Genomic DNA, 10381 nt, shown 5'->3' with positions numbered 1-10381 from the left:
AACAAGAACTGAAAGGACTAGGGCTTTTAAAGGCAGGATAATTGGGGAGGAACGAGACACACCTGGAATCAAATTAACACAATCAACATGAGGAAGAAACTGGGTCACAGGGGCAAAAACACACACAGAATGGTCCATAATCCTGACATAACGCCCCCTCCCGGAAGGTGCGTCCTTGCACCGTAGCAACAACAGAGGGAGGCGTGGGTGGGAACTTGGGAGGAGGTTCCGGAGGAGGACTGATATCCGGGAGGAGGCCGGCAGACAAAGACCAGGGGGGCGACGAAGGAGGGAGGAGCTAGGGAGGAGACAGGAGGGACCCGGAGCAAGAGGAGCACAGCAGGACCCAGGCCACAGCCATGATGTCGACCCACGGTGGAGCCGACGGAGGGAGGAGCCATGGAGGAGGAATGGCCACCGACTCCAGGGGGCCGACCAACGGCGGCGAAGCAGGGGGGGGAGGAGCCCGAGGCGGAGACGGAGAGCCGATGAGCCAGGGTGACAGGGAGGATACAGAGGTCCTAGGCGGAGCAGATGGCGCCGGCGACCGACACGGAGATGTGGATCCGGGAGGCCGTGGTGGAGCCGGAGCGACAGAGGACTGAGCTGGAGCCGAGGGGATGAAGGAGCCTGACGGAGCCGGAGGGACAAGGCGAAGCCAGAGGAGTGGAGTCCCGAGGCGCAGGATTGTCGACGCCAGACCAAGGCGGAGCCGGAGGGACGAGGGAGCCTGGTGGAGCTTGTGGACTGCCGGGCCACGACGGAGAGGAGGGAGCGTTGTTGCCAGCTCACACACCTTGACTGACGTCACGGCCTCTGGCTCCGCGGCGATCCTCAGCTCTGTCACTCTCTCGGCGAGCTCTGGCTCTCCGTCAGCGGTGGGCTCGGGCATGCGCTCCGTGCATCGGGGAGATGGTGGGCTGGGCTCTGGGTCGGGAGTGGCACTGGCGATTAATTCCTGGGAACCGGCGGGGAACGGAGATTCATATCTCGCCAGTGTCCATTCCACAAAGGTGGCGAATTCAGCTCGAGGGCCATCTTCGGACGACGGCGCTCTGCACACGGTGTTGAGGCTGGCGTCATAGAACGCGCAGCGTGCGTCGTCCGGATAGGTGGTGAGATGGGCCACAGCCAGAAACACTTCTGTCACAATTCACTCGGGGAGCAAGGAACGAGGAAACGAGGAGTACTTGAATAACACAGTCTTTAATAATCCACAGGAAAACCGAGAACAAGGAGGACATTCAACAAGTAGACCCGACAAACAAGAACTGAAAGGACTAGGGCTTTTAAAGGCAGAATAATTGGGGAGGAACGAGACACACCTTGAATAAAACACAGTCAACATGAGGAAGAAACTGGGTCACAGGGGCAAAAACACACACAGAATAGTCCATAATCCTGACAGCATTATTGTAACAACACTAAATCTATTATTATGGTGTTTTGTGATTTGGTTACAATTCAAGAACCCATGCTTAGTGTTGTCAGGTCAATTCTGTCACCAGTGTCTCATTCTTCATCCTTTAATAACATATGCCCATTTTAATTTTCTCCCTCTGTGTGCAGTTTAGGCAAAGACACTCTCAAAAGCTGGCAAAATGCTGCTCATCGATTTGGACCCTGCCTCCCCTTGTGATGCTCCGGTTAGTCGAAATGAAGAAAGATCTGCCTTGTTTATTCACAGTTTGGAATCGCCCAGGAGAGATACACAGGCGAAGGTGAGATGGAGGAAAATGAAATTGCACCTAATCCTCTCCACTGGGACAGTGGAGAAAATTGCTGCAAATTTAGTAACGTCATTGAAACAAAACACTAGACGCAGACATGGGAATATGTGAATGGAGTGGCTTATTTAGCTCCTATTTGTTGTGCATTCAGATGTGTGCTGGGTATCTAAGGTGAGAGAGAATGAAAGCGACTGATACTCAAATTTTATTCAGTCTTCAACCAAAAGCTGCTTCATGCATGAAACATTATGAGTGGTCTGCGAGTGAGAGCATTCAATAAATGTCTGGTAGCTATGAGACACGGCACAGAGGTTACTGGGGGAATAAAAGAGATATATGCAACAGCAGCAACAGGTGGGAAAGCCACCACAGTCTCATTTCACTGCTTTATTTAGACCTCAGACAGTCCTGGCTGACCTTCTGAGAGGTTTTAGCTCCAAGCCAGACTAGAAACGCTAAGACGCCCCTTGCTCTCCGTGCCGGGCAATGCTGCTTTCTTTGAAGTCTATCCAGGCAGTTTTGGGAACTGACCCATTCATTTCAATATCAATAACCATAAGCCAGCCCTCTCTAACACCCAAAGGCCTGACAGACGGCCTTATATAAAGTCACAAAGACCACATCAAACAGGAATCATCATCTAGTAGAGAATGCTGACCATTTATAAGCACTGTAGGTCTGTGTCTCACCTGAATTAGTGAAATGTTGTTTAGATTCAGTCTGAAGAGGTAGTTTCTGCAGATAAAATAAGAGAGAGATTGAAAACGGTAAAATTTATATGATTTACTGTATCTACTGGAGATGCAATGAAAATGTACCCTTAATATGCTAAGGGAAATTAAAAATAAAGTGGGGTCCAAAGGTTTGAGACCTCTAGTGAAAATGGTTCTTTTTTTTTGTTTTACATTTTTCTCACTGAATAAAATGACTTTAAATAAATTCTAAACACAAATAGTATGGAAATAAGCATTGACCAAAAAAAAAAAAATTAAGAATTTAAATGATAAAGATATATATATTTTGTTTTTCAAAAACACATATTATTATATAATGATATACCAATAAAAATTCTAAATTATATTATAATATAAACATATTTAATATAGAAATATTGAAACTGTGTATTTGTATTGATCTTATTCATGCATCAGTCCAAACTTTGGCCAGATATAGTATATGTTTTTACCTTGCTCCCACTATAAGTTCATTCCTGGTGAGGTCAAGGGTCAGCTGAGAGTAGTCCCTTACACCAGGATGGGAGAAACTGGACATCAAAGGACTTAGAGCTGAAAGACCAAAAAAAGTGGGAATATTAGTGATACAGAAGGGAAGTGGTTGCGTTTGACAAACCTTGAAAGTTCAAAGCGTACTGTATAACATTAAAATCCATTAAAGAACTCCTGGTTTAGGGTAACATATGGATTAAGCATTACAAAAACAAATTCCGCAATAGAGGTCACTAATCCAGGAAAATGAATGTCGTTTCTTCCCATGAGTCCCCAATAACTTGTGAGGAGGAGCAGAGAGCTATGCTCAGAGGTAACTGGGCCTCTTCAAGGATACTGATCCTAATTCAACATGACACTTAGTCAAAACTCTGCTTACCCAAGGAATCTCAGAACATAAAAGCGCTGTTTGATACAAAGTTTCGCAAATCAAAACAATTTGCCCTGGCACACACTTACAGCACTGACTGGCCCTATTGAAGTGGGAATTACATGAGACGGAAAAGGCATTATGTAAATACAAAAACCACTTGATCTATTGTTGACCTTAATGTGGCTTAGTAAATGGGATTTCACTGTAAAAGGAACCAATAAAAAGATTTGTTATCCTTCCATGCAGAATAGGATCTCTCAGCAGTATTCTGGACATGTCTAGCTAAAATACAGAAATCCTTGCCTAATATTACATAATTTCGTTTTCAAATGTTGTTTGTGTTATGAGTTCCTATTAAATGTCAGGCTCAAGTTTCACTTTCCGAAAAAGCACAGCCCTTATCGTTTATGATAAATGGATAGTTTTGAGTTACAAAAACAACTCAAAATCCAATGTAGGCCTACTTCACTATTTCACAAAATTAAACTTCAAAAAACAAAAATGTATATATGTTGATTGCAAATATAAGTCACTTTGAATTTAAAATAAAATGTAAAAATGTAATTGTATTGCAGGTTGCATCGGCATAATTGCATTTCAGGTTGCTAGAAAGATTTTTACAAAAAAAATGTAAAAGATTTTCTAAAATAAAATAACTGCGTATTTAATATTATTTGTATTATTCATATTAAATAAAATAAATAATATACAATACTACAATTACTATATAAGGCTATACATACTGTAATTTCTCTTTTAGGCACAATATTAAAAAAAATAATAATTTGACTACAGCAAAATGCTATGTGACTACAGTCGCAAACACAGCTGCAGCTTTCTCACACCACAGGTCAAAGCAGCGGTGAAACTGGTTTCTATTAACAAGACATCCATAAATACCACTTCATATAGTCCGAATCTGTCCTGGCAGATGGAGTCATCCAGATGCTGGGGTCATCCAAAATAATCTGTCATTCACATGGGAACACAAACTGAATAAATGTGGGGATCTGTCTGCATAGAATTTACAGGGAAAAAATGGGAAAAAAGCTTATGCAATGCCGCTGAATTAATATATTAACAAACTGAATGATTGGGACCATATGGCTGTATCATTCAGACGTTATTTATGGAAAAATAATGACAGGGAAACAAATACAATCTGTACTATAAGCCTACCTCTTCCACAAGCATCCATCTCACCCGTGTTAAAATGTGGTTATGGCCTTTGATGACTGATAAAATGTGTTCAGAGAGAATCATAGAAAATCTTATTGGATATCATACATCAAGAACAGCTGAGACGGAGACTTTTTCTTTATATATATATATATAAATTGTAGCACAAGCTTGAAGTTTATGGAGTTTATTGATCCGTTACTGTAGGTCAAAAGTGAGACAGCTCACAGTCTATAATATAATCCAGAGGTTTCCAACCTGTTAAGTCAGCAAACCACTATGACCCAACTTATTTACTTGAAAAACAATATAGGTTGTTAAAATGTATCTTTGATGTAAAAAAAAAAAAGTTTAAAATAAATCTGGTCTCACTTTATTGAAATTGTTTGGTTAGTCAAACCGGTATTGGGAAACCCAGATATTATAAATATAACTGATGCAAACTACTCTAGTTAGCATGAATGCTGTTCCTCAAATAAGACAGGTGCTGGTGACCAGAATATGTTGTACTTTGGATCCACAGAACCAGGCTTCTTAATTAGCTTAACCAGGTAACCTTGGTCAATCAGTTTCATCAGAAAAGTCAAATTATTTAACCAGAATTTGGGCAGTTAGACCAGTAATGAACCAGCAATGACCTGCATAGCATTGCTTGGACCACAATGAAAACCTATGTTTGTTTATGCTTGCCTTTTAGTCTGGTCTCAAATGCTTCATAAAGCATAAAACACATGCACTGACAAATCGCTTAGATTGTGCAGGTTGAGGGACTGTGATGATAACCTCAGAGTCACCTGAGTTTCCCAAACCACACCAGAGTTAAATGTCAGGCGCAGTATGAAAAAGCTGATCTTTGCAGAAACAAACAGACTCAGCTGTTCAGCTGTAAGTCCTGCAGGGCTCAGATTCTTCACCTACTAAACAGTCATAACACAAACCACTCCAATTCCCCTTTATAGTAATTTTAAGATAACCAACAAAATGTGTTTGCACCAGCGCAGTAAGCGTTGAGGTTATCTGAATGTTTGTTTTTTATTCGCTTACAGGATTTGATCATAAACTGCTCTTTTTGACGGAGTTCTAAGCCTCTGTGAGTTTTATATAAACGGTGGTTTTATATGCACGGACAGCTCCCACACATCATCAAGCACGTCCAGCAATCCATATGCAATAAAAAGGGATAAATATGAGGGTCGGGCCAGAAAAGGGTTGATGGACGATTATTGCATTTTCCTCACCAAACACGCAGCGGAAGTGATTAATGCGTTAGCCAGCAGATCCGAGGGACAAGAACAGATTCAACAGTCTGCATCCAAGATGCTCCTGAGGACATAAATCATAATCATTATGTTTTTTGTTCTCAAAGATTTACAGCTGACTGGTCCTTAATGCTACACGCAGAGAGGAAGACAGAAGGGGTGGTTTTGGCTATATGCTGCTCCAAGGTATTGATTGAAAGACTGCCATTGCTAAGCTACAAATCACACAAACACTAGCAACTAACCAGGCCCAGATTGAACCTGCAGACTTTCTTTGCTTATACCGGGGGGAAAATGTGGTAAATGGATTTAAATATGGATTTAAACAGGGCTGAGGGTACTACAATTTTACTGGCAGCTAAGAGCATAATCAAATTTGCCAAAATATTTAATTAATGAACACGCAAGGGAGGATGTGTAGATTTGAGAATAATGCGAGTACAGATTTAGCAGAAATCTGCCAAATTTTCTACAGTCTGAGAGTTCACAGTTCACATGCACACTCTTACACCAATTATGATTAATAATCTGACAATGTGTAAGGTCACAGAAACACGTTATACAGTGTTGATTTGATCGGGTGAAGGTCAGAAACTGTTTAAGGATTGTACACCTGGATTTCTGCCCAGTTCTCCAAATCCGCTTTGCATATAAACTCCTTTAGAAGCATTCTGACATTTTTTCAATGGATGAATGTTTGTTTACATTTTAATATGAAAAAAAAAAAAATCACATCTCATGTCAACATGTTTTCTTTAATGATCAGGTTTTGAAAATAAGCAGATTTGGATAGTTATCACTGTTGTGCATGTAAACATAGTCCATGTAAGGTTTACTGTAAATGAGAACCATCAATATTCATATTACTAGCATATTGGCTGTTTATTAGTACTTATAAACCACATATTAATGCCTTATTCTGACTATATTCTACATCCCTTAATCCTATGCCATACCTAAACTACCTTGCTAACTCTTTATAAACAGCAAATTAGTTTATTGAGGCAAAAGTCATAGTTAAAAGTCAGAATTGGTCCCCAAACTAAAGGTGTGAACAAATGTGTTATTTATGTATTTATTTAAAATCTGATTTCATGATGTCATAAAATGTTAAATCACCTCCAAGTTAAAAGTTTAGTTCAGTAATCATTAGTGACATGCATCTCTACATATAAAAAATGCAGATGATTAAAATTATTCAAACAAGGATCACAAAACTACAACACTATGCAAATGAAAAGCTATTAACCCTAATCCACAAACAGCAAGATCATGGGTTTTAACATTGCCCTAGCGTTTCTTTTTAATCATTAAGTAAAAAAAAATAAAGCATAATTTCCGTCTATGTTTGTTGAATTTATTGCTTTAAGCTTATCACTAAATACAGAAATGATTAAACAATAATAATCCTAAATGTGGTTAGGGAGTAGATTAGGGAATATTTTATGCAGTGTGAGGCAAAAAAATGTATCAATGAGAAATAGTTTTGAAAAGAATCAAGGTGAAACTAATCCAATTGCACAAGAGCAGTAGTCCTCTCTGGAATCGATATGAGAGAGTGAATATGGATCACCATTGACCGCTGTAGGCCCAGCAGCCTCATGCTTCTGTAGTGTTACCTTTGATTAGAAATAAAGCATATGTGTTCCCAAAGCACATCAAGTAAGCACTAGCCCTGTCCTGCGAGAGACACAGTCATCTCGTCTGTATTTTGCATCTCTCCGCTCCAAATACTGGCTCATCTCTCATCTGAGCTCAGAGAATCTTATCAGAAGATGCAGGCTGGAGCTTATCTGAGCACAGTCCGAATTTGCTTTTGTTTTGTCTTCTGGTCTCCTTCCCCATGCCTGCCGTGTGATTTCCCTGCTGTTGCATCCCCTTGTTGTCACTGCATGACTGGAGAGAGCCACAGAAATCTAAATCCTCTTACGCAGACTGCACTCTGATTATACAAATAGGAAGACAATGAGCGCCCCAAGAAATGCCACGGCACAACAGAGGAGAGGACAGGCGGGGGTAAGGGCACTCTGGGGATAAGGCCGTAAATCGAGGGCCGGTTCAAGTCAGGCAAAGATCTGAAAGAGCACCTTTCACAAAACCAATGAGAGAAACCTGTGCTGGCAATTTAAAACGGTCATTGAAGCGTAACACGTCAGCATTTACAATAGACAGGAAAAGCAAAGCAGAAGCATAAGGGCTGCTGCTATCAGTTCAAACCACTTACCAAGTTCCATTCCATTCACAGTTAGCAAATGTAAACCTTGCACTCCAAGGTTGCGAACACCTCCAACAACCTCTACTTTCTATGTGGTGACAGAAGTTCCAACAACGTGACAGAACGGTTCAGGCATCAGTGCCTCTGAAATCACGGACCAATTAGGTGGAGGGAGACACATTGGTAACGGCCTGAAGTTAAGGAACAACATTGTTTTTCTATTTTTTCTTCTCAAGGTCCCCTTAAATGGGACCGGTGGTTAAACAACAGCACTATTACCCACTAGAGATTGGTTTCTGAACATGTTCTACAGACGAGACAAACAATCTCAAGACAATTACAATGGCTGGGTGAGTGGAAGGTAGACAATGGCTCTGTGGCACCACTCCTCTCGGGACAGATTACTGTAATTCCAGCCTAACAGGCTTTAGGACTTTGCATTAGGTTCTCAGCATTGGACATGCAAGGACACACCATACCTGACATTAGCTCTTAAATCGTACTGTTTTCAATGTCGACGTGGCCTATAAAATCCAAGATCCAAATCTGGTAACTATAGATGCTGGTTTTATGCAACAATAGGTGGAATTTACTAAGGGGCCATTCACACAGAACAAGGTTTTGCTTTAAAAACATGAGATGCAGGGCAGAAAGTATTTTGTTTTTTTAAAGTTGAACTTAAAAGCCATGTTTTAAGGACAGCGTGTTATTCAAGAGATGCTGCAAAAGTTCGCAAATGCAGCAGTCAAAGACATCATTCTAGCCCATGTGCACATAGAGCAACAATATATCAGCAGCATGTTTGTGTTAATGGCCCCTGAATAAAATGATATCCCAACACCTCAGATGACCCAGCACTTGAGAAAAGGTGACGCCAACACCTGTGAGGACCTCAGATGATACCAACTTTGAATAAATACAAAACTGCCAAATTTTCCTTACATTGTAATCATTATGATCACAACATGATTGCCTTAATTGTGTTCATTGTTTCTGCTTGAATACATGTCATTAGCTAACTGCATCATTTATATTATCGTAGAACTGTGTATTTCTGCTATATGGACATTACTTTGATATCACCAACAAATTACTCTTAATTTGTAATGCAGAAACACGCATCCCCCGTAAAGCTGCTTTGAAATAAAAACATCATGGAAAGTGTTATACAAATAAACGTAAACTGAATTGAAAATGTGAATGTCCATGGATAGTGCCTTTTATTGGCAGGTGCTGTGTTTTGTGCTTAAAAAGGAAAGTAATAATAATAATAATAAATCATTACATTTATATAGTGCTTTTCTAGGCACTCAAAGCGCTTTACATTGTCAGGGGGCATCTCCTCATCCACCACCAGTGTGCAGCATCCACCTGGATGAGTAGATTCCTTGATGCATGATCTATCAGTACTATATTGGTTATTGGTAAATATTTCATTGGGTATGTTTATTTCCCTTATTTTTACATTGTATTTTACATTTTATCCCCTTTGTCATCATATAATGTTCACAAAGTGAAAAATCTTTAAAAAGAATTTAATAACACTGTCAAATGTTACATGTAAATGTCTTTAGCAAATCTCAAAATTAATATCTGTTTTTCATACTGTGCATTACAATATGATGCCTACATTTAGTTTGACAATATACGATTACTGTATTTTTAGTGTTTATTTTATACATAATTTATAAATAATAGTAAATACAAATAGAGCTGATAATAATGCTAATTCATTTTAAAATTCACAGTGCAGTACTATTTCAACACATTTTGTAACTTGTTTCATTGGACTTAATACAGAACAGGTTTTTGCTGAAATACTGAATGCACTTTTGGCGAATTCGCCTCAATGTTTGTTGAATACGTCTCCAGAAACCTAGTAATTCTCAGCTCAGCATACATGTGTTTGCAGTGATACGTTGATATCCTTGTAGATAGACTAGGCATGCAGGTGTGATTGTGCAAGCTTAGCCGTAGCCTACATTTTGAACAGAATATTGTCATGTTTGTTCTATTTTGCAATGAAATAATAGTTCCAACGAAATCCGTATCGTCTGGTGTACGTCTCCAAGCATCATGCAGCAGTGTTTCGTTAGTGAACGAATCTGCGGCTTTGAACGATTTGGAGAGTCAGTGATTAATAACCCATTCATAACTACAGCATTTGCTTCGTTACTGAATGAATGAATGACGCGACGCCTGGCTCATTAAGACAGCGACTTGCTGCCACCTATTGGCTGTTTTATTTTTAAATCTACAAGTATCACTTCGATTTGCCATCATTTATTGCTTTATTTATTATATTAATAATACACTTAATGAAATGTTAAGAATATGACATAAAACATGACATACAATTAATAAGGATAGAAAATATTTGCCTCTATAAAGGTAAAAAA

General features: G+C 39.8%; 1 protein-coding gene across 1 annotated transcript in view; it reads right to left on the bottom strand.

The window, feature by feature from the left end:
* Positions 1-10381, bottom strand: part of LOC107722872 (semaphorin-5B) — a 142856-nt gene that overhangs the window by 64399 nt on the left and 68076 nt on the right. The window contains exons 4-5 of the mRNA XM_016531366.1: positions 2917-3016; positions 2420-2465 (exon numbers count right to left, since the gene is read on the bottom strand). Of these exons, the coding sequence (XP_016386852.1) occupies positions 2420-2465; positions 2917-3016 (146 nt within the window). The remainder of the gene's footprint in view (positions 1-2419; positions 2466-2916; positions 3017-10381) is intronic.

Source organism: Sinocyclocheilus rhinocerous, unplaced genomic scaffold (assembly GCF_001515625.1).
Source record: "Sinocyclocheilus rhinocerous isolate Xijiao unplaced genomic scaffold, SAMN03320098_v1.1 scaffold2529, whole genome shotgun sequence".
Classification (NCBI taxonomy): domain Eukaryota; kingdom Metazoa; phylum Chordata; class Actinopteri; order Cypriniformes; family Cyprinidae; genus Sinocyclocheilus; species Sinocyclocheilus rhinocerous.
The sequence above is the reverse complement of the archived record's forward strand: the minus strand, read 5'-3'. Positions and strand labels throughout refer to the sequence as shown.